The sequence below is a fragment of the Schistocerca nitens genome, chromosome 7 (assembly GCF_023898315.1).
Source record: "Schistocerca nitens isolate TAMUIC-IGC-003100 chromosome 7, iqSchNite1.1, whole genome shotgun sequence".
Classification (NCBI taxonomy): domain Eukaryota; kingdom Metazoa; phylum Arthropoda; class Insecta; order Orthoptera; family Acrididae; genus Schistocerca; species Schistocerca nitens.
In genome coordinates, this window is record NC_064620.1 from 462,684,773 (window position 1) to 462,710,322 (window position 25,550).

Below are 25,550 nucleotides of genomic sequence, written 5' to 3' on the forward strand. Positions count from 1 at the left end.
AATTATGTATGTTTTACCAGTAGTGGGTCTGGAGTAGGTGGTTTTGGGGTGGATGCATGGGGTAGGTTTTGCAGGGGGTTGATTACAGGGGTAGGAATCGCTGGGTAGAGAAGGTGGTCTGGGAATATTGTAGGGTTTGACAAGGATGTTACCTCCGTAACATCCTACAACGTACGTGCCGTCCATCACAAAACTATGAAACTGATGAGTGGCATCTTTTGCACACATCTCACCAACAGTCTTCTAGCAGGGGCTGCAGTCATTCATTCATTCATTCATTTCTATGCCCGGTCAGCATTTCCAAAAAATAGCAGCTGTGATAGCTTTGTCATTTCCTTCATAAACATCTTGTGTTGTGCACCGGTTGTCCATGAAGGGGCATACAAATAGGTGGCTTGGATCTTCGTCAGCCCCGCAGTTGCAAGAGGTGTCTGTGCTCATGGGAAGGATTCCCCATTTCTTCAGGTTGGTCTTGCATCGAGGGATGCCCACTCTTTGGTGGTTGAGGGACCTTCATACAGGGTATTGTAGGTTTGTGCCAGGAGCTACTTCTTCTTTTGGTGATACGTCTACGGGCAGTGAGCTCTTCCATATTGCAAGACAAATTGCTTCTGGTGTTCCCTCGAGTGGCGCAGTCCTACAAAGGAAACTCGTGCAGGATTTAAGGCAGGATGTTGCTGCCTGATGACCATACAGGGGATGTCGGCGGCCATTCTCCTGCTTTGTTCTCTCATTGTCTCCGGCAGTGGCCCTCCAGATATTGGGTGGGGCTATTTCAGCAATCAGATACAATTTCTGCACTGGTGTTGGCTTAAAGCATCCTGAGATGATTCTTGTAGTATTGTTGACCGGAATATCAACTTACTTAGCATGAGCTGAAGTGTTCCACACAAGAGCAGCATACTCAGTGGATCATGCACAAAGAGTAAATGCTGAAGTCCTTAGAAGGTGCAGGTTGGCTCCCCAGCTGCTGCCAATCAGCTTCTTAAGTATCTCATTGCTAGCAATGACTTTCTGTTTCACATTTAGAAATTGCTGCCTGTACGTTAGAGCCCTGTCCAGTCTGACACCTAGATAGACTGGTGTTGGGCAATTTCTCAGTTGCTATCCCTGCCATGTGAAATCCAGCTTTTGCTGTGATTCACTGTTTTGTAAGTGGAAGGCACTCAGTTGAGTTTTATTGGGATTGGGCTTCAGGTGGTTGGCATCATAGAATTTGGAGAGTTCATCCATTGCTAGAGACAGTTTTCCCCTCTACTTCTTTAAAGGTTGGTCCCTGAACAGCTACTGCTGTATCATCGGCTTAGATGAAGTGCCTAGTACTTGTTGGTGTTGGTTGATCATTTTTGTAGATATTGTACAGCCCTGGAGTAAGCACACTGCCTTGGGGGAGGCTGTTCTTCTGCGTTCGCCATCTATTCCTCTTAACCTGTAATGAAACTACGAATCTTCTGTTCTGCAGGAAGGTGCTAATAAGGGATGTTAGTTGGTAATCCTTAGTAAGGTCATACACTTTATTTAACACTTTCCTATGCAGCTGTTAGATCAACAAAAGTGACTCCAGTAATCTCACCACACTCAAAACCGTCCTCGATGTGCTGGGTTATATTAAAGATCTGACTACAGCATGATTTGCCAGCATGAAAGCGTGCTTGTTGTGGGATAAACTTCACTTTAAGGGTGGCACTGATTCGGTTAAGTACCAGCTGTTCTAATATCTTGATGGTTTGGCATTTTTTGTTATCATTTGGTTCCTTCCCAGGTTTAAATACTGCAATGACTCGATACTTCCGCCACATTTTGGGGATGTGTAGCTTTGCGACACAGGTGTTCATTAGGCTTAGTAGCCACTCCATCATTTCACAGCCGAAGTTCTTTATCTATTTAACTCTAAGGTCATCGACACCTGCAGCCTTATGCATCTTCAAACTGGAAATGGCAGCTTCGAGTTCAGCCATGGAGAAAGGATCCCTAAGAAAATAATGATCTGTTTGGGTCACGCTGAAGAGCTTCTTTGGGCATCCTTCCTTAAATTTTGCCGTTCTGCAGGAGCCGGGTTGCTGCTTTATTAGGAGTTTACTCGTAAAATTGCCTTGTGATTTTACAGGATCGCCAGTCAGGTTTTTAAGCAGTTTCCAGATTTGTCTACTGTTAAGCTTCATGTCTGTATTCTCTACCAGGTTACTCCAATTGGTCTTGTGAGTTGCTGAAATGGCTTGCTGTAATATTTCACCAGCTTGAATCGTTTCTTCTGCAAGTGGATCCTCTTCATAGAGAGTTTATCGTTCTAACAACAGTTTGTCATCACTGGACATGCCTGGAACATACTGAGTTCTACATCCTGTTGGAATAGTTTTCCTTGAAACTTATTGGACGAATTTGATAAAGGTTTCGTACATTTCAGGTTGTGGTGGAATGTTTATCACTTTTGAGTCAAGCTCTTCACTGAACTTCTGCCAGTCTGTCTTCTTGAAGTTAAACGTCCTCTTGAATGGTACCTCTTCAGGCACTACTACAGGATTCACAGTGCATATGACAGGTCTGTGTTAGGTACAGGGGATGGGCCCTCCGACAAACAAAGATGTCGTCTGGGTTGTACCCTCTTTTCCACCTGCCACTGTTAAAGGAAGGTGGGATCTTCGGATCGTAGATCAGATGTAGGTCATGAGCCTCACCCCATGTTTTCTACGCTCATTCCATTTGTGTCAGTGTCTGGGTATCCCCGTGATGTGCTTCTGCAATTGAAATTGCATATGATAAAGTTCATGTCCTGATCATTGATGTTGGCTGGTGTTTTAATGCTGAAATTGGCATCGGTTGTTTTGTAGGCTGATATTACACAGAAGAATGGAGTTAGCTCTGTGAGGAGCTCGATGTTATTGTTTTCAGTCAGTGAGGCTGATGTGATCTGGCAAAGATGGCACTGCCGTATTTGTCGTGAGGCCTTTCCAGTCTTAATTCCTTACCAGCAATTTCTGGACCATGTTTGGTACTTCCCCTGTGTGTTTCCTGGACTAACAGAATGTCACATTTATATTTTTGCTACTAAAACTTCTTTCTATCGGGAAAATCCATCGGTGTTTATGTGGGGGGGGGGGGGGGGATGGTCTTTAGAGAGACAGGACGGGATGCAGTCCATTTGAATGGAGACCTGTTGTGAAAGGATATGCCATCAGCGCACTTTGTAGCATCTTCTGACATTGCCCAGGGTACACCCCATTGCTACTAATTTCTTGGTCTTCTCTTATTGCAATCTTCGTGGAGGTTCCTTTCATGTGCCCCAATTTTGCAGTGACAGTTCTCCAGATGCTAAATCACCCAGTCGCTCAGTTCTTTTCTGCCACTATCAATACAGGCTCTTTATGAGCTGACCCAGAGCAGACAAACCAACAAGGACGCATCTGGAAGCTCTGAGAAATGACCTCAAACTTCCTCCATTGGAATGTGCAAGATTATCTTGTCCTGCTGCATCTCTGTGGCAAGTAACTCGGCCTGTGCCACAATTCAAAGGAGAACACGAATCCAATAATCTTCTGATGATTGGTCTTAACAACTGAGTGAATTTTGCCTTTTCTTCCAGTGATTGTTCTGAACAGAAATCTTTACTGAATGCTTGTAGAGTGTTTACTGCTAAACTTACAGCAGTCACCAAGGCCCTGTGCCACATAAAATCTCAGAAGAGTAGCTCAATGAGCGAAGCTGTTTACAAACTATTATCTGTGTTACACCCACAGTGTATGTGAATGTAACATTCAGGACCAGCTAGCAGAACAGTATGTTGCCGGCACCCATGTTACATTAATTTGGATGCCATGCCACTTGGTGATTACAGGAAATGAACTGGCTGATCAGAAGACAATGTCTAAAGAACTTCTCAGCATCAGAACCTCCACTACTGCCGTACAGTCCCAACTATGGCACCTTATTCTAAAAGGATGGGAAGAAGAATGGCCAGCTAGAACAACATACAACAAATTAAGACTGGTTAAGGGAACCACAGCTGCAAGGAAGATGTCTCAAAGAGCTTCTCGGAAAGAATGTCGTGCTGTGCAGACTGCACATGGGCCACAGCAGTTGTACCTAAGGTTTTATTCCCAAAGTGATGGGCCCACTGTGATGTGAATATGGTGCTGCCCTGACAGTCGCCCATTTATTTGTGGAATACATTATTCTGACCAACATGCAGAGAGGACTGAAGTTGGATGATTCATAACGCCTCCTACTTTTTGACGTGAAGTAGCTGCCAAGTGAACGCTGCATTTTATAAGATTATGCAGTTATTATAAAAAGCTACAAGTCCCCTTGTTGTGGTTGAAATAGGGGATGAGCATGGAAGGTGAACCTTCTCCCTTTACTCCACTACTGTGCTGTGCTACTACTACGACAAAAAATCTGAAATCTTACTTATTTCCCTGGGGATTACACCTCTTCACCGTTGCTACTGGTCTCCCGGAAAGCAGCCATCCATTTTGGTGTGCATCATCAACTACTTTTAAACATTCTGTCTGTAGGTACCAGTGACCATGCAGTTTGGTCCCATCCAGCAACCGTCATTGTCATAGACATGTTCTCATACTATCACCTACTTTCCGTTATGAAGCCCATATTATTGGATGTCCTTTCATTATTTTATATGCAGTAGGTAGTTAACCTACTGATAAAATGAGCATCATAAGCTTTAATATGTACATTTGTCAAATGTGGTAAATAATCTTCACAGAATTAAATGTATTCACATACATGTAACTTTTCCTTTCCACAGATACAAGCCAGCAATGGTGAAGTTACTATTACAAATGATGGGGCAACAATTCTGAAGCAGATGAACGTCACACATCCAGCAGCAAAGTTGGTAAGTAAATTCATCCACCCATTGCTGCAACTGTTTAACTAGAATGTAGTTGTTGTCAATTTGTGTGTGTGGGTGGGGGGGTATTTTTTGTGCTGCCTGGTGAGAATTCCATTTTTCACCACTACAGTTGAGACATACAGCTTAAGTCTTATTTTTAAAAATATTATGAAGCAGTACCTTGTGTACTATATAAGTTCATAGTCAGAATCTGCATAGTGTAAAGTAGAAATGGCAATAGGTTATCTTCATGCTATCATCCTGAAGTATACCACATCAAAGCATAACTTTTTAAAACAAAATTTGTCATTCACACTTCAAAAGTTACTCCAACATTTTTATTTTAATGCATTATTTAGGTGATGAAAAGTGGGTTCTTTGAGTAGACAATTGTATTAATATTGTGTACTTAATATAGTGAATTGCAGAGAAAACAGGATGTTGCACAGGACAGTCTGACAGACATAACAGAATAGTTGTGACAGAAATGATGAAATTTTAGGTAGTTCTGAAAACAAGCAATTGGTAGAGAGGATTCAAGAAGATCATTGTGTGCTGAATAATGTATAATTTAAGGAAATTGGCAACCCAAAAATGACAGTTCAAGGGCTACTCTGATAGTAGTTTTGACTCATACATGAAAACTGATGGTGTAAAATAATAAAGGACACTGCCATGCACAAATTAAATTTCATGTAACAGGTAACCGAAGGAATACAGGTAATCACTTAATATGTAGGTAAGGCAATGATAAATGGTGTATACTAAGCACCCTTGGAAATTGTCCTCTGTCAGACCTTTAATTAGCTTATGGTGTAGCGATTCACATATCGGAATGAATGGTATGTTGAACAAAAACTATTTCACCCTTTACTTTTGCTTGTGGTCTTTGGTCCATAGGTTAGGTTGGTACAGATTTCTACACTACCATATCCTATGCAAGCCTCTTCATCTCCAAATAACTACAGAGTCATTCCATACCAAGTGGTCTAGAGATTTCCACATGACTGTCATGGATTTTGCTAAAATATTGTGTGAGCATTCGCACTTGTTCCCTGTAAACATTGGTGAAGCCGCATGATGACCAATTAAATACTTTTGGAGATATCTTTATTTGTTTGACCCCCTATTGCAGCTATCAACAGTGGGCAGTTAGTGAGTTTTCAGCAACTTTTAAATATATCTCCAGCAGTACTTTCTTGAAAGGAACGAAACTAGATCATCCTTTACAACTTTTTGCGTTCTCTTAGGCGAAGTTGGTAAAAAAAAATAGATGCTTAAAAAATGTGAAGTTAAGCTTTTCATATCTCCAGAAGTAATTGCGTGATATATTTAAAACTATGTGTAATAACTTGCCTGTACTTGGCTTTAAAACATAAATTTTCATTTTCTTACTATTTTCCAATAGTTTACAAATTGAGGACAAAGTTAACGATTTTTGTAAAGACACCGAAAGGTGGTTCTTTAGGTAACTTTTATGATCAAGAATCTTTCGCAAACTCTTTAAAACGTTTTGAATTAGAAAGACAGTGTTTTAAACTTCTAAAATACAAATTTGGTTTTGCAGTGCAAGCATGTAAGACCCTAAAAGACAATGACAAGGTGGAGGCGAATCGAAAATATACCCCCATTCCACTGCTGCTTAAACTAAATCTGGCATCTTTTATTCTATTCTACACTTGCTTAGTACTCTTTGGGAAAGGTAATATTGAAAGTCCTGATTATAGGAAGTGAGATAGTCAGAAGAACATGAAAAACCTCAAAAAAGATGTGTGTTTTGTCATGGCTCGTCATGACATATTTCAGCCTGTTTTTGTGCTGTAATAATTTCAGAATCAAACTGTTTAGAAACTTCAAAATTTAATTGTGCTTTACCAAGGCACTGGGATCATGATAGTAAAGTTGTTTCATAACAAGTACAACAAACATTTTATAAACAGTCTCCAAGTTTTACACCATTGTCACAATGTGTGAATTTTGGTGAAGTTCATAGAAGTCTGCCTGACATTTTTTGGAAAGGATTCATTTTATTTCTTGTGCAAGTATGTCTTTTTATTGTGCAATGCTATTGACAGGCTAGTTTAACTTCAGTTTAAATTACAGCATATTTTGTGTTTGCATAGTTTGCGGTTTATTGGAACATTATTATACAGATGAAAAATTGTGTAATGTGTGGCTGTGGTCCATGTTGGCTTAACCACTGCTGCATCCCCATTGTCAAAGGGGCAACACCCATTAGCTATGCAATAGCAGCCACGGGTGGATTTCTTTCACACTGGTTCCCAAGCCTGATGATAATTTTCTTCAAGTTTCAAAGGCCAAAGCTAGAAGAGATCTCTTTTGGGATCCTAAGCTAATGTTTACTTCAGGCTATTTGAATTTTTGGCAGGTTTCTTTAATTTATGTAGAAAGTCACTTGGAAAACTAAAATCTTGGCAGCCAGATGATGTCAATGATGGTGGTGGAATAACAGCAATAATGTGCTGTTCCAGAACACAGTACTTGTCACACCTTGTGACCAATAAAATGAATTTGTTGCACTATGCGGATGCTTAAAGGTTATCAAAGTATTTGTATGGTGTGCTCGATGCCACGAAAGTTACTTTTTCTGTGCTTCTGTGATGCTTAATGGTCTGGCTCATGTGAGACCTCATCTGTACCATACAATAATGGTTATAGTGCAAATAAAGAGTATTTGGTTTTTCACTGTTGCCCCAAGAAATTAAGTTCTATCATTTTCTTACTACGAACAATATTTTATGAAATATAAATAATTGCAAATTTATATTTGCAATGGAAATGGGAGCTTTGGGCGTGATATGTAATTAGTAACAAGATGACATGCATTTTTCATAAATTATGATTAGGTATGCGTTAATCATCATATATTTGATGAATCGTATATTTAAATGATTTATGTATTTGGATTGAACAAATAAATAAATAAAAAGACCAAAGTGATATTCAAACCAGTTATCGATCAATTGTTCTCCCATGCTGCTGATTAAGCCACATAGCTTGTCTACAAAAAAGCCTAACTTTATTGTTACTTATTTGACATTCAACATATTATAAATTTATGCATTTTGTTGTTTGTCTAAATTTTGATAAAACAGGGAGAAATAAAGTAATAAAAAGAAATGGTTTACATTAATTTGTGGACCCTTTTTAGCAATATTTTTTGCTTAGTAACCCTGTCACTATTTTATCATCATCCTAACATCACAGCTGTAAAATTTATATCTTCATTGTCACAAATATTTGGCTGTTTCTTCTGAATATGTTGTGATTTCTGAGGTTGTGGTTACCATACGACCTGAGAACACAGCTGTTTTTTATCTTTATACATAACAGCTCTCGCTTTCTCTACTGACATGGGAATGTTACAGCGTCACTTTCTTCCAAACATACTGTCTGCCCACTGCGCTCTCATTGGCTGTTAGAACTAAGGGGCTGACACACCCTCGTTAGACACTGGACTCGCCTTCGGGAGGACGACGGTTCAATCCCGCGTCCGGCCATCCTGATTTAGGTTTTCTGTGATTTCCCTAAGTCGCTCCATGCAAATGCCGGGATGGTTCCTTTCAAAGGGCACGGCCGACTTCCTTCCCCGTCCTTCCCTAATCCGATGAGGCCGATGACTTCGCTGTCTGGTCTCCTTCCCCGAAACAGCCAACCAACCAACCTGACACACCCTCGTTTATTCCCATCTTACTTCATGGTGAGCGTCAATAACATTATAGCATGAAGCATGTACATCACTGCCCCATACCTAGACTTTCACCACCTCATGCAGAAATGAATACTGTTCTTGAGTATTTGTACAATTTTAAGTTCAATTCCGACTACAAATGTTTTCAGGCAAACTGCTGTCTAAACATGGTAGATGTTCCTAAAAAGCCAAAGTATGCGGTATAGATTCTCATGTTTGGTAATGTCACATAATTTTCTACCAACTCACTGCAGCAAGCTGATATCAATGTTCTCCCTCCAACCCTTCTGTAGTGCTGTGCTTCAGCAGCCGTGAAAAATGGACTGAAGTATCTTCAAGGGTGCAAGTCATAAGTAACAACAGCAACTAATACATGAATAAAAGAGCACCAACATGATTGTCCGATTCTTCAGCTTGCGATCATCCTGTGATCTACTGACTTGTGTTGGAACTGCCATAATTTGTTCTCACAACAGTTATAATCAGTTTCATAAGAATGATTTCGTTTATTAGGCATTTCATTTTGGATTAGTTTTCCTTCTTGTTTCACCTGAATAACACCATTGTGTTCTAAATATGATTGAAAGATGGTAATGTATTTACTTGCTATTCTAATATGTGAGCAATGTCTTAATTTCTCATTACAACCCACTTAGTAAATCATTAGCCTCTCTAATCAAATGAAATATTGATCTCGGTTCAGAATCGAGTAATGTTTTTTGAAGGAATACATTCGCCCTTCTGAATGTAGCCTTTACTTGAAAAGCTACTTAATTGTTTGTACATGGTACCCATACTTATAATAGAACTTTTATTGCAAATCTGTTCAAATATATCAAGAGTTTCCAAAGTGATAAAATTTAGCGCTATTTCCTCTAGTGTTTCACCAAACTTGTCACATTTTAAGCAGAGCAAATGATTGTTGTAATGACTAGTTCATAGTTTCTCGTATGTCCTTTGCACTAGTGCGGTATGCGTCAACTGTCATGTGTTTTGTGGGCAACGTTGATACTGTATCTAGCACTTTGGTGTATCGGGAAATCTTGAACTTATTCGAACACAAGTATCATTTGCCTAGATCTGCCCTTCTGAATTCTTCAAAATAAATCTGCGTGTAGCCTCAATATCCAAAGCTTCATCTGTAAACGAAAGACAACCCCAGTATACTCTATTAAACATTGTAAAAATGTTAGCCTCAGCAGCAGTAGTTTAATCTGTGAATGTAAGACAACCCTATATGTTTTGAATGACGAATTTGGGAAAAACCCTCGTATTTATTGTAATCCGTTAAATATAGTACTTCAAAGAATGTAACAGCATCAGCGTGCTTGTACTATGGCTCTTGACCAGTCATCGCATTTGTGTTTGTTTACATCAGATTCCTTCTTACAATGAAGGAAGTATAGAGACTTACATTTCTCCTTTGGCCACTCCTGCTTAGCCATTTTGCACTTCTGGTCACCCTCAATGTTAGACATCCGTATTCCCCTTCGCCTGCTTCATTTTCAGCTTTTTTGTATTTTCTCCTTTCATCAATTAAATTCAATGTCTCCTGTGATATCCAAGGATTTTTGCAAGGCCTTGTCTTTCTACTTATTTCATCCTCTGCTGCCTTCACTATTTCATCTCTCGAAGTTACTACTCACGTGTCTTCTACTGTATTCCTTTCTCCCATTTCACTCAGTCATTTCCTAATGCTCCCATTGAAACTCTGAACAACCTCTGGTTCTTCAACTTATCCAGGTCCCATCTCATTAACTTCATGTCTTTTTGCAAATTCTTCAGTTTTAATCTAAAGTTCATGACCAATAAATTATGGACATTCCACTACTGACCCGGAAAGTCTTTCAGTTTAAAATCTGATTCTGAAATCTCTGTGTTACCATTATATAATCAGTTTGTAATCTCCCAACCTTAAACGATACTTAAACCAAGTTTTAGTGATGACTAAATTGTGCTCTGTGCAAAATTGTACCAAGTGGCCTCCTCTTTCATTTCTTTTCCTCCATCCATATTCTACTATTATCCTTGTCTTCCATTTCCTACTGCTGAATTCTAAGTCCTGTGTCACAATTAAGTTTTCATTTCTTTTATCTCATCTGTCTTCTTCTACTGTGGAGGTAGGTGGCAAATGAACTTGTACTGCTGTGGCGGGTGTTGCCTTTGTGTCTCTTGTCTGTGATAATACATTTGCTATACTGCTATTAGTAGCTTACCTGCATTCTTATTTTCTGATTCATAATTAGACTTACTCCTGCATTACCTCTATTTGATTTACTCCTGTATTACTTCTATCTCACTCACCTGACCAGAAAGCCCTGTTAATCCTGCTACTGAAGTTCACTAATCCCCACTATACATTGAGGTGACAAAAGTGATGGGACAGTGATAATACATGTATACAGGTGGTGGTAGTATCGCTTATGTAAGATATAAAAGGGCAGTGCATTGGCAGAGCTGTCATTAGTACTGAGGTGATTCATGTGTAAAGGTTTGACATTATTATAGCTGCATGAAGAGAATTAAAAGGCTTTGTACATGGAATACTAGTTGTAACTAGATGCATTGGACATTACATTTCAGAAATCGTTAGAGTCTTCAATATTCCAAGATCCACAGTGTCAAGAGTGTGCCAAAGACACCAAATTTCGGGCATTACCTATCAACACTGATGGCCTTCTCTTACTGACAGAGAGCAGTGGCGTTTTCATAGAGGTGTCATTGCTAACACACAAGCAACGCTGCGTGAAATAATCGCAGAATCAATGTGACAAGTATGACGAATGCATCAGGCAGGACATTGTGGCGATATTTGGCATTAATGGGCTATGGGAGCAGACAACTGACAAGAGTGCCTTTGCTAACAGCACGATGTCGCCTGCAGCGCCTCTTCTGCTCTCATCACCATATTGGTTGGACCTAGATGACTGAAAAATTGTGGCCTGGTTGGATGAGTCCTGATTCCAAGGTGGTAAGAGCTCATTGTAGGGTTAGTGTGTAGTGCAGACCTCATGAAGCCATGGACTCAACTCAAGGCAGTATGTAAACTGGTGGTGACTCCAAAATGGAGTGGACTGGGCCCTCTGGTCCATTTGAACTGATCATTGACTGGAAATGGTTTTGTTTGGTACTTCAAGACAATTGGCAGCCATTTGTTGACTTCTTGTTCCCAAACAACGAAATTTTTGTGGATGACAATGCACGTTGTCACAGGGCCACAGGTGTTTGCATTTGGTTTGAAGAACATTCTGGAAAATTTGAGTGAACACCCAGATCACCCAACATGAACCCCACTGAACATTTATGGGACATAATTGAGAGGTCAATTCGTGCACAAGATGCTACACGGGCAACACATTCACAATTATGGATGGTTGTGGAGGCAGCATGGCTCAGTATTTATACAGGGGACTTCCAATTACTTGTTGAATCCATGCCTTGTCGAGTTGCTGCACTAAACCAGACAAAAGGAGGTTAAAATGATATTAGGAGACATCCCATGACTTCTATCACCTTAGTGTATCTAACTTTAATCTATCTTTTTTTTTTCATTTTCAAATTTACTAACCTAGCTAGCTGATTGAGGATCTAACGCACCAGACTCAGACCCGAAGATTGATAGTTTCATTTCTCCTGAGTAGACCCTGTCCGAAGATCTGTTTTACCTCTGGAATATATTACCCAAGAAGATGCCATCATCATCTAACCATACAGTTGAGATGTCCGTGGGAAAAGTAATGGCTGTTAATTGGCTTGCTTTCAGCTATTCGCAGTACCAACACACCAAGGCCATATTGGCTGATGTTACAAGGCCAAATCAATCCATCATCCACTGTTGCCCTTGCAATTACTGACAAGCTACTTGTGCCTCTTCAGGAATGTTTGTCTGGCCTCTCCACAGACACCTCCATTGTGGTATTGTTGAGACACATAAGCCGCCCTACGTCAACGATGTCTGTGGCTCATGGGGCTATCTTTTAAGATAGTGGTTTCAATTAAATAGGACAACTTCTTTATTATAAAGGCTTTTGTACAAAATTTTGGCATTTAAGTAGCAACAGACTGGTATTCAGTGACTGTTCTTCCAGTCATGATGATATCCAAAGACTGGTTTCATACTTCACACATCTATCTTGCGAAAGTCTTTTGTAATCTACATGGCTGTTGCAGCCAATACCAACCTGAACCTGCTTATTGTATTCAACCCTTAATCTCCCTTTAGAATTTTTACCCACTACACTTCACTCCAGTACCAAATTGACAGTTTGTTGATGCCTCAGAAAGTGTCCAGTCAGTCAGTTCCTTCCATTAGTCAAGTTGAGCCATAAATTTTTCTCCCCAGTTATATTCTTAGTTACCCGATGTATCCGTATAATCTTCAGCAGTCTTCTATAGCACCACATTTCAAAAGCAAGTTTTTCCTCCTTGTCTGAAGTGCTTATTGCCCATGTTTCACTTCCATATATCGACGCGCAAGTTGCCAAAGTGGTGTCAGATCGAAAGACTTGCACCTGGCGAATGGTCTACCCTACGGGAAGCTTAGTCACACGACATTTATTTTTTATTACTTCCATAACAAGGTTACACTGAAGACAGATACCTTCAGAATTGCTTTCTTTGCTGTAGGTGTCTACATTTTATATCCTCTTTATTACTTCAAACATCTGGTATTTTACTGCCCAGATAGCAAAACTAGTCCACCACTTTTAGTGTCTTGTTTCCTAATGTAATTCTCCCACTATCATCTGATTAAACCCACTACATTCCATTGACTGTGTTTTACCTTTGTAGATGTTTGTCTTCTAACTTTTTCAAGACAGTATTTCCATTTAACTAAATTTGGACTTTGATGTCATCAGGTTTCTCACTAATCAGTAAAGTGGCTAAAACAAAGTACCTATGATTATGCTGAGTGTTTTACCGATATATATTTTTGTAGAATTTAGGAAAGCATTGAACATTTTTCTTTTATTTCATGTTTGCTTGCTTGTCGTCATATACATTTTACATTTGCTTACAGCTTGTCGAACTCTCAAAGGCACAAGACATTGAGGCTGGAGATGGAACAACAAGTGTCGTCGTCGTCGCTGGCAGCCTCTTGGAAGCAGCACAGAAGTTACTGGCACGTGGCATTCACCCGACAGTAGTTTCAGATGCATTCCAGCGTGCTGCTGCCAAGTCTGTGGAGATCCTTTCTGGCATGTCACAGCCAGTATCTCTGGCAGACAGGGACAGTCTCATACGTTCAGCAGCAACTGCACTTAATTCTAAGGTTTGTTTACTGATTCTTAGTCCTGTGAACTATTTGTTCCGAGTAAATTAATTTTGTGATGAAAAGTACATACACAGTCCAGTGATGGCAACTTGTGCAGAAAACTAATATGATAGTAATAAAGCCATAACACCCACATTTTTTCATTTAACTCAGTTTTTTTAAACAAAATATGGTTTTAATGGCTAACAGTGTTTTGGGCAAAAAATGCAACACCTTGACACGACATGAAACAAATCAAATTGGCATGAAGTGCAGGTACATGCAGGAATGTGCAGCTAAATAACATTTCAGTGCAACTGCATGAGGTAGGCAGGAGTAATGCTATCTACATTCTGTATGTAAGGAGAGATTACATAACGAGCCTCTCTTGTTTGTGACAGGATGTTATTTGTGTAAGGGGGAGCAGTACTAGTGTGCGCTGGAATTACATACTCAGGACAGTGGCCAGTTGAGACTGCAGTTTATGTCAGCAATATTAATGCTCACAGTAGCCATAATCCCAGCTGTCATGCAAATATGGAATTGATGGATTCAGCAGAGCCATTCTCGAGGCTGTGTGGCATCTGAGATGCCCAGTGTGACTAGTGCCCAAGAGTACAGATATACTGTCCAGTTGATATGCCCCCCCCCCCCTCTGCCCCTGAGAGACTGACACATCAACTCTCATCAGCAAGTACGATTGAGAAACAGAGGATAAAACCGAAGCAGCATGGAATGACATAATCGTATGTTATCTGAGCTCAGTTCCTCAATTCCCAATTGGATTAGAGATTATTGTTGACTTAAGAGGTAGCAGCTCAGTGTACTACTTTCTACTGTACTGTGTATGCCCAATAAATAAAATTCCGTTATTTGGTATCTTTCGGGGTGTTAAAATTTTATTTGCCTACAGTGTATAAATTTCATACAATTAACAGTATAATTAATATATTGAATAGTAGGTCAAGGGGAGGGGGGCAACATTGGTCCAAAATAAGCTGGCCTGGCAGAAAAATTTTTGGAGTGTGGAAAGAACAACTTCTTGTACAAGAACCGTGTGATTTGAAAAGCAGTTCTATGACAACCTTCACACATTAAGTTTGGTTTAGTGATACTGCTAGTGAAAGTCTTACCCAAAGATGGAGGATGTTTCTTTCTGTTGTAGGCAACATATTGGAAAATTTCAGATAGTTATGCCACTTCATGAGCCTAAAGATTCACTTTTTGAAATTTCAACCTTACCCCCACCCACCCCCACCAACACGCGAATACACCAGAAAGTTTTGGTGATAGCAGTTGGGGACAAGGTGTGCTTTCACCAAAGTGATGAAAATGTGGTATAAAGGCCATTGGAATACAATGTGATGGCTGCCTACTGTTGGTCACTTCACTATGTGATAAGCAATTCATTGGAGGACAAAGCTCCTAAGATGCTTTGAGGGGGAGAGGAGGGGAGGGAGGGAAGAAATAAAAGCCAAGGGATACACAATTACTTTGTAATAGAGAGAGATGTGTTCATGTTCGTATTTCAGTAAAACTTCTGTTCCGATTGAAAAATTGTAAGGGGACAGTCAAATGAAAATGAGACAAATGGGAAACAATCATATCAAAAGTAGTTCCAAACTGTTAATACATTTATTCCACTGTGAGACAAGATTGTGAAAGCCTTCATTGAAAAAGGTTTGTGTTGCCTATAGAACCATGATTGTCTCTAGGTACGCACCTCATTTACCAAAGCAAATTGACAGCCACGAGTGTATTTTCTCAGAGCTTCAAAAATACGGAAATCTCATAGGGAGGGATCGGGAATGCATGGAGGAAGAGATAAACATCTGTGTACAATCATGGTTCCATGGGCAACCACAGATGTTGACCATCTTGCCTGTCAGTGGGATAAATGTGTAAGCAACTCTGGCAATTACTTTTGAGATAATAAACAATTTACTTACTTTTTTCCATCTGTCTCATTCTAATTTGACTGCTCATTGTAAGTATTATGGTTGTTTATTGAGGTTTGTGGATAATTGTTTGTAGGCTACCCTGGAAGGGTATCTGATATTTGGGAAATAATAAAACTTTAGGAGAATGTAGTAAACACACTCTTACTAAAAGTGAGGCATGTTTATAGCAATCTGCTACCTTAGAGTCACCATTATTGTGTTGTTTTCAGTTATAGTATGTTTTAATATTGAGGGCTGTGGCAGTAGACTAATGTGCCCATAGTTAGAATATTTAATTCTAATTTTTGTATATTTACAGGTTGTATCACAACAGTCCAGCTTACTGGCACCAATAGCTGTAGATGCAGTCCTCAAAGTGATTGACCCTGCGCAAGACACCAATGTTGACCTGAAGGTGAGACAGTGATAATATACTTAAATATGTGTCCTTTTTCCTTATAGTTTTACTCCTTTAGTTATGTAGTCTTTTTTAATTATGGAGGTGTAAAATAATTCTGATGAGTTACTGGAATCTGCATATGTTGCAGTGGTGAGGAAATGCTGCTTAGTCTAAGAGCTAGAAATGAAAGTACTGTGGGTGCCAGTAAAATGAACACACATTCAAGGTTAGTGTTTTGTGGAAGGTAACTTACCAGTGAGGGTAAATATTGTGGGATATCAGCTATAAATCAACATTTTTCAGAAAGTGATGTACTTACTCTGCAAATGCAATCTTGGGCACATTGTGGTAATACACTTTGTGGTTAAATCAGTGGGAAATCCAGGATGGAATGTGACAATTTAATACTTAGTGGTTAATGTATCGTGTTCTAACACCATAACTGGTGGAACTGGACCTTTCACTGTGCATGTTCTGCCAAATTTCCTCTTTTTTTCTGCATCACACATTATACAAATATTCCATATGTATCACTAATACTAAACTACTTCCGAACAGGCCTCAGAAGGCCCAACAGTATCGATTGGCTGCTGTGTCATCCTCAGCCCTTAGGCATCACTGGATGCAGATGGGCTTGTGGTCAGCAAACTGCTCACTCAGCTGTTGTCAGTTTTCATGACAAGAGCTACTACTTCTCAATCAAGTAGCTCCTTTGGTAGCCTCACATGGGCCTTTCTTGCCAGCAACACTTGGTAGACCCCAATGGTCACTCATTCAAGTGCTAGCCAAGCCCGATAGCGCTTAACTTTGGTAATTTTATGGAAACTTGTGTTACCATTACAGCAAGACTTTTGGCCCCATACTTACCACAAGTATGTGAAATTATTGATGTTGTTCATTCTGTATAATAATTGTATTTCCACGGTTATTGAAAGTTAGGCAATGCTTCCTGTTCCCTACGCCAAGTTTAAAGTGCACTTTCTTTTTGTGGCTTTTATCAGTTACACACTAGTGCAGTTATAGTGTACTTAGTGAAATCTTTTAATAGAAGAGCATATTGCAAATTCATGTAATTTAATGCAGCTTCAAAAGATATGTAATACCTGCTAGTAAAATAAAATGCACTAAAATTTCCTACTAGATGATGTAAAAACATTGTTTGAATCTCTCTCTCTCTCTCTCTCTCTCTCTCTCTCTCTCTCTCTCTCTCTTCTTTTCTTTTCTTTTTTTTAGGTAGTTTATTTACATTGATGATTTATCTTTCATATTCCCCTTGTAAAGTATGATGGATAAATTTCAATGTGTTTAAGTGTGATGGTATTATGATTTAAAAAAAAAAAAAAAATCCGTTATCAGACTGAAATTTAATTTGTCAAAATAATTGTAATCTGCAGAATGTTGTAAAATAGGTCTAGCAGTGTTTTGAAAAGCTATAAACACAGTGGAAGTTACTGAGTTGAATTATGAAGTAATGCTTATTTTTAATAGTATGGAAGTCTGTCCAGAAAAATGTGAGAGAGAAGTGGGTCAAAATGAAAATGCAGACAAGCAATGAACTAGTTAAAATCAAATACTTGAGCAGGTTAATGCGTAAGAACGGAAACTGAGTGGGCAGAAAGTGACAATAGAAGTAGAGCAACATTTGTTGGTGGGGCATTTAATTCAGTATAAAGCCATAAGTGAACTCAGGCGAGGAAAGGATGTGACTAGAAAAATCTTTTTTTTTCCAAAAGTTATTGGTATAAAATGTGTAACAATGCAGTCATATCATGTCAGAAGTTAGCTTGGAATGTGATGGTTTATAAATCATCTGTTATTAAGATTAGACCTCGCTGACATCCATTAAATGCCGTAAAGTCGTAGATAATGTGTTTCTATCATAATCTTCTTTCATTGTTTCAGAAAAGTTATACGGTTATTAACAGTTATTTTCTTACATAGTGGGAAACTTCTGTTACACAAACTTGAGGCATTGCCATACTGACCAGATGTGATAATCTTTTTGCTTTGTTTCGTTATTTGCTCCAAACGTCGAATATGTTAGCCGAAGCAACATGCAGAAGACATGCTTTGTTGGTGCTGCACATGTTAGTGATTTTGATCAAGATAAACTAATGCTGCAGTGTACTTCTTCAGCATGTCAGTGTAAAAGTGTGCACAGAAGCAGTTAAGAGAAAAATCCATGCAACATGCCCATTTATTTCCTTTGTGTGAAACCACTTGTACACTATCGTGTGCCAAATTAAAGTTCTAGATTTGCCTATTTTACTGTTTGCGTCATTTCTGCGTAATCTTTCATTGATTGCATCAATATTCGTTTGTATTGCAACATAATGCGAAATTTTGAACATTCACAAGTGCCGCAATAAACTCTTACTCTTATCTTCAGTTATAGGTTTCAACTTAATTTTAAAACTTTTGAGAACAGTGGGCCTATCCTGATTCAAAACAGGGTACAATGAAGTGAGAAATAGGTTATCTTGAGAATTTTCAGACACTTAGAAAACTATATTTTCATAAGAAACTGGTACTAGTGTTTTAGATATGTAATGTATTTCGTAGCAAATCGGCGTTTGTGGTTCATAGTTCTTCCAAAGAATACATCACCCCTGAACTTCATTGTATATCATTGCAAATAAATGTGCATTTTTGAGAATTTTTGGAAGCTTTCATTGCCCTTTGCATATTCCATGAGCAGTTTGTAGCAAACGGGTGTTTGTGGTTTAATTACTACAGCAGGTTTTCTAACTAACTTATTGTATTACATCTAGTTTTCACTTAAAGAGTAGTAGTCGTATATAATATCTGTATTTACCATAAATTAAAAAAATTTTTGAGTTCGCTAACAACTATAATCAGCTGCAAAACATTTTAGGAAACTACCTTATTTACTTAAATCTAAGCCGCATCTGAAAAATGAGACTCAAAATCAAGGGAAAAAAATTTTCCCGAATCTAAGCCACACCTGAAATTTGAGACTCGAGATTCAAGGGAAGAGAAAAGTTTTAGACTGCACTTCCAAATCGAAACAAAATTGGTCATTGTAACATGAGACACAATTTAGGTCGAATAGATGAAGATACAGCTACAGTAGTTTGGTTCGAGTCATAAGCTTAGCAGTTAAGCTTTACCAGGTTGCCATTGCTATGCATCAAGCGCTGTGCCCATATTTATATGGGGACCCTTCCTTTTTCATGTGCTTCGTCAGGTTTGAATCGATTGCTTATTTTGCTTTGATCTGATGAGTGCCGTTCTCTTTGTTATAGATGTTTGCGTCACTCTAAGCTGAAAATGCATTATTGCACTATGTCATGCATTGTTTGTCACATTCTGATAATGACTGTTTACGACCTGTTGCCGCCCGTGGCATGGCTTGCTTTTGTGCGCTCTATCGCCGCTTACAATAAGAAAAAGAGAGAGAGAAATTGTCTCACTAGTGAAACAATGGCAAGAGACTGCTGTTTGTTGTTACTTACACTACTGCTTTCTTTGATAAAGATAAACAAGAACCAAATAATAGACTGCGTATGACAGAAGATGTTCGCAATGAGAGTTTAGTGAAAATTTTTTCCATTTGAAAATCTTTGCAGGCGCCTCTTTAGTACATTACATTCTGCACAGAAATTAGTCATCTTGGATTTAAAAATCTAGTCAGTTGCTGTGCTTCATTTCTGACTAGGTTCACAAGGAAAGGGTTCCTTTCCATCCTATAGTGAGTAACATCGGCACTCCGACATATCGTGTAGCCAAGCATCTTGCTTCTCTGTTGAGTCCACAAGTAGGTCGGTGTGAACATCATACCAGGAACTCAGCTGATTTTTTTTCGTCGTTTGGAGGGACTGCAATTGAATCACTGATATTTAAGTGAGTTTTGATGTGGTCTCTCTCTTCACTTGTGTACCTCTGTCTGATTCGTTGCGGTTAATTGAGGCCAGGTTTGGTGCTGAATTAACTAATCTCTTTCGGCATGTGTTGACATCCACTTACTTTTTATTTAATGACCAGTATTACGAGTAGACAGATGGTGTTGCGATGGGTAGTCCGTTGTCTCCTGTGATCGCAAATTTGTTTATGGAAGACTTCGAGGAACGTGCATTGGAGTCGGCACCTTTGAAACCCGCCTGTTTCTTTAGATACGTTGATGATACCTTTGTTGTTTGGCCTCATGGTAGGGAGAATTTGAATCTCTTTCTAGAACATCTGAACTCGATCCACCTGAACATTTGTTTTACAATGGAGGTGGAAGAGGATGGTTGCCTTCCCTTTCTTGACGTGTTGGTTAGGAGGAAGAATGATGGATCATTGGGACATGCAGTCTACAGGAAATGTACTCAAGCCGACTTGTACTTACAGGCTAATAGTTGTCACCATCCGGTTCAGCGTGAAGGGGTACTTCGTACCTTGGTACACAGGGCACATGTCGTTTCTGACGCTGAGACTTTGCCAGCTGAGCTGTCCCATCTTAAAGTTACATTTCGTCAAAAAGGTTATAGTGATAGACAGATTGAACGTGCGTTGCGCTATCGACCAACTGTACATCGGGTGATTGATGATAATTCTGAGTCAACACCTAAGTCTAGTGCCTTTTTGCCTTACGTAGGAAACACGTCCAACAAGATTGGTCGTATTTTACGGAAGTACGATGTGAAATGTTTTTCTGACCTCCATCTAAAAGTAGAGCACTTTTGAGTTCCGTTAATGATGATGTTGGACTGCGTAAGGCGGGTGTATATCGTATTCCTTGTAGCCGCGGCATGGCATATATTGGTCAAACTATCAGGATCGTGGAGGACCGATGTGCTGAGCATGAACGGCACACACGATTACAGCAGCCAAATAGATCTGCTATTGCCGAACATTGCTTGGATACTGGTCACCCCATGTTATGTAATAACACCGAGATATTGGCATGCACATCCAGCTATTGGGACAGTGTTATTAGGGACGCAGTTGAGATTAAATCAGCGAGCAACCTCGTTAACAGGGATGTTAAACTCTGTTTGGAATCCGGCTCTCTCCCTTGTCAAAAAACAGAGGGACAGAGTCAGTGCTACCTCACCTGCGAATTCATAGTCTCACTATCGATAGCTCTGACTTCGGTCATCTTTGGTGGCACTAGTGTTCAGTGTGTGCGTGTGTTATCTTTCCTGATTCAGTCCGAGAACTGAGGTTGTAAATTTGCATGTACGCCGCCTGTCTGTTGCAGTTTGCCTTGAAAATGGCGGGGTGTTCTCCCGTCGAAATATCGGCGGTCGCTGAAAGTGTTACCTGGCTGAATTCCCGGAAGTTATTTGAAAACATTTAAGGACAAGCGTAAACGCATGTACACAGACTGGCTTTCGAAAAGCAACAGACAACTGACACCAACAGAACGGGTAAAACGCACAAGTTTGTCGCATGTGTGCCAATGGATTTATAATGCATGGAAGTGTGTTCCCAGTCAGACTGTGCAACAAGTATTTAAAAAACGTTCGATATCCAATGCACTAGATGGTACGAAGGACGATGCGCTGTATGAAGAAATGAGTAACAAAGAATCGAATGATAGTGATTCAGAATCATGACTGATGTTTTAAACATTTCGTAGAAGATGTATTACAAATTTAATAACATTTTGCTTTAAATTTCAGCGTTTGATTTCTAAGTTATTTTCATTCTTATTTTATAAGTGTTGCACAGGATAGAAAAGTGTGGAGAGTTGCACCAAACCAGTGTACGAACTGAAGACAACAACAACAACAACAACAACAACAACACACTTTGTATTTGAAGTCATCACTAAAAATCTACTATGAAAATCAGACTGGCAAGACTGTTTGGGATGTATGTCAATATGGCCAACTCCACATTCTGAATTTTTTCCTACCTGTGACAGGAGATGGTTGCTAATAGGAACTTTTATGAATCGTGAATCACATGCAGTATTCTCTTCACCACAAGAATAATACGAATGTAAACATTATGCCATGTATTCTTTTGTGTTTGCTGCTATCTCATTTAAATCCTGTCTGCCTAATAATCTATGAAACTTGAGTGAGACAACAGCAAATGCGGAAGAATATTCATGTCATGTTTATATTCGTATTATTCTTATGCTGAATAGTGATACAGTCAGAAATGAAGCACGGTAACTGACTAGAAGGCCATATAACCTAGGGGAAACAGCACTGTAGGTGTTAAGACTCTTGATAGTGTCCTGCGACAAACCACTTTTCTTCAGGAGGCTGTTGGTTTTTCTCTCAACACATTTTGTGGGGTCAACATCGATTCTGCGATACACTGAATCAGATAGTAAACCTTGCATCTTTTGTACATAATCATGTTTATTTAAAACAATGGTGGCATTGCCCTTGTCCGTAGGTAAAATAACAATATCAGGATCAACTATGAGAGAGCGTAAAGCAGCCCTCTCTGCTGCTGTTACATTACTCTTGGGTGGACGAGCCCTAGTCAAAACACGGCATGCCTCCCTCCTAACCTCCTCTGCAGTGACAGGAGGTAGTTTGCAAACTGCCTGTTAATTGAACTAATAAAGTCAACTACCGGCAAACTCTTCGGAGTGGGTGCAAAATTTAAACCCTTCCCTAGCATGGATAAAGTTGCGTCGTCAAAAAATTTATCTGAGGGATTTATCACAGAACGTCGAGATATAACATCAGACTCCGCGCGATGAAAACGTTTGAGCCCATGAGACACCGTCCAACCAATCCCAAGTGAAATCGGACACTTCTGATGCAACCATTAAATGAAAACGGTACAATTCTTTGGAAACAGAATCCAAACGTCGACGAGTAAAACAAATCCTTCTGCGAACTAGAACCAAGCTAGCACGTTGCTTGATACAATTGGTGGCAGGAGAATTAATATGGTGCACAACCTTGGCAAATGTTTGCTCATGATTTTCATCAAGACACCTCCATCTAAAATTAGAGCGCTTTTGAGTTCGTTAAGGATGATCTTGGACTGCGTAATGCGGGTGTATATCGTATTCCTTGTAGCTGCGGCATGGCATATATTAGTCAAATTTTCTATTTTTTGCTCTCTGGCAATTTCATGTGCCTTAATTTTTAAAATTTCGCCGTTCACAGGTAGGAATTTCTGACACTGTTCCTTAACAGATTCATTTAAAATCACTTCTAGCGCATGATATCGGCCACACTTTGGCCCACTAAATGCTTTCCTGCTACTTGAACATTCAAATAATTTGTCTCTGTGCAGTCGCCATTGCCTGACGTTGCTCTCATCAATCCTGTATTTCAGACCTGCAGCACGATTAGAACTTTGTTCCACAAAAGAAATAACTCCCCTCTTGAATTTGGCACTATAATGAAAGCGCTTCATTATGGTTCACTAACACCAACAAGCATTTCACAAAATTCCTCGAAGCAATAGGTGCCGCTACGTGAAATCTTAACAATCCCCAGCGTATCAACTTGTGCAAGAATCCTAAAGCCTTGTGCGTTGTTGATATTTTTGTGTAAAGAAATTTATTTTTGTTGCTATGAATATTTGAAAGGCTGCTACATTCGAAGATGAATAATACGGAATTTCTAGTTACTTCGTTGGATAATGTATGAAAACGTAGTGGTCGAAACTCGGGGCAGAGAAAGAAAGCTCGTCTTCTAGCTTTTTTAATTTATTTGCTGACGCAGAGGTTTTGGCACCAATATTTCTTAGTACCTGTAACGCATGCCTGTGTAGCGCTACATATATTCGACGGCAGAAGTTGGTTGTGGCGGCACGTACCCACATTTTTCAGAACTTCCACTTACTTTGCACTTGATTCTAAGTCACAGGTGGTTTTTTGGAGTACAAAGACCGGAAAAAAGCACGGCTTAGATTCGAGTAAATACAGTAGTAATTTTTACCACAAGATTAATAGAAATCTCATTTTATGAATTCGCTTCAGTTGTTACAGGGAATTAGCAACTTTGTAGTTCAGCAGATGAAAAGATAATCGGCAAGCTTAATTTAAAAGTTGTTTGTTCACTGCCTTGTAGTACACTGCACCATCCAAAACGTAGCCCCACTGTGAATGCTGTTCTCGAACAAGGCATGAGCTGATTGACATTCCTAAGGAGCTGGAAATTGGCCTGATTACTGTCAGCTGCTGCAAATCGGCATATTGGAAGAGCTCCCAAGAATCGTGTACCTGTGATACCTTTACTAGAGGTACCTCAAGTATTGTCTTGTTCTGTGGATCATGTCTCCTGTGTAGACAGTACAGGATCTGTCATCACTCATCCACTTCACTGTGAGTGGCGTGTCAGTGGTGAACCACAGTTCACAATTATGTACAAGGTGGACAGGGACCAGGGAGGACTCAGGGTGTTGTACTGATCCCCTTTATCGACAAGTTTGAGGTGCTGTCTTTCACTAAACTGAAACTGAGCCAGTAAGACTGAGTCAACGTGTTTTGGGGAAATCTGTTTTGTCTTTGGCAGAAGGTGGCAAATGCAAAAGGATAGGGATCTATTAACCGTTGGCAGTTCAAATGTACAGCGAATGATGGCACCCCTTAGGGAAATGGCACCAGGTGCACTCAGGAGCCTCATTCAGCATGTTGAAGACAGTATTCTAGTAGCCATTGAGGGAACAGGATGCAACCAACTGCCAGATTGTGGTGCACATTGGAACAAGTGATGCCTGTTGTCTGGGCTCCGAGGTTATTCTCAGTTTATTCCAGTGACTGGCAGAGAAAGTTGAGAATATCAGCCTTGCACACGGAGTTTCAACAAAGCTAACGTTTTGCGGTATTGTCCCCAGAACTGATCGTATCCATTTAGTGCTGAGTTCAGTGGAAGGATGGAACCAGATAATTTGAAGGTTCTGTGACAAGCTAAGCTGCGACTTCCTAGGCCTGGCTATTGGGTTGAGAACTGTACTGGTCCCCCCTAAAAGGGTCAAGTGTGCACTACACATCAGAGGCTGCTACCCAGGTGGCTGGCTGTGTGTGGGATGCATACAAGGTAAAAAAGATTTGGCGACTCTCCCTGCAATCCAGATTATGATAGTTGTAGGAAACCCAGAAGTATCAATGTAAGATCAAATGGCTCTGAGCACTATGGAACTTAACATCTGAGGTCATCAGTCCAATGTAAGATCAAAAGAAATGTTTCCCACAGGTGAGAGTATTAAAGTCCTAGTGGTAAACTGCTGAAGCGTTCACAATGAAGTGAGAGATTGAAGTGCTCATGGAAAGCAGTGTAGCTCACTTCATACTAGGTACAGAAAGCTGGTTGAAATGTGAAGCTGATAGCAGTGAGATTTTTAGGGAAAATTAAATCTATATTGAAAGGATAGGCAAAAGGAAATCATAGTGGTGTATGTCACAGTAGTTGAGAAACTTGTATACACCAAGGTAGAAACTGAAGCTGCATGTGAGATTGTTGGGC

General features: G+C 39.7%; 1 protein-coding gene across 1 annotated transcript in view; it reads left to right on the forward strand.

Moving 5' to 3' along the window:
• The window catches only part of LOC126195821 (T-complex protein 1 subunit delta), a 100,047-nt gene that overhangs the window by 24,133 nt on the left and 50,364 nt on the right, over positions 1-25,550 (forward strand). Inside the window, exons 3-5 of the mRNA XM_049934463.1 lie at positions 4,763-4,852; positions 13,582-13,833; positions 16,075-16,170. Coding sequence (XP_049790420.1) covers positions 4,763-4,852; positions 13,582-13,833; positions 16,075-16,170 — 438 coding nt within the window. The remainder of the gene's footprint in view (positions 1-4,762; positions 4,853-13,581; positions 13,834-16,074; positions 16,171-25,550) is intronic.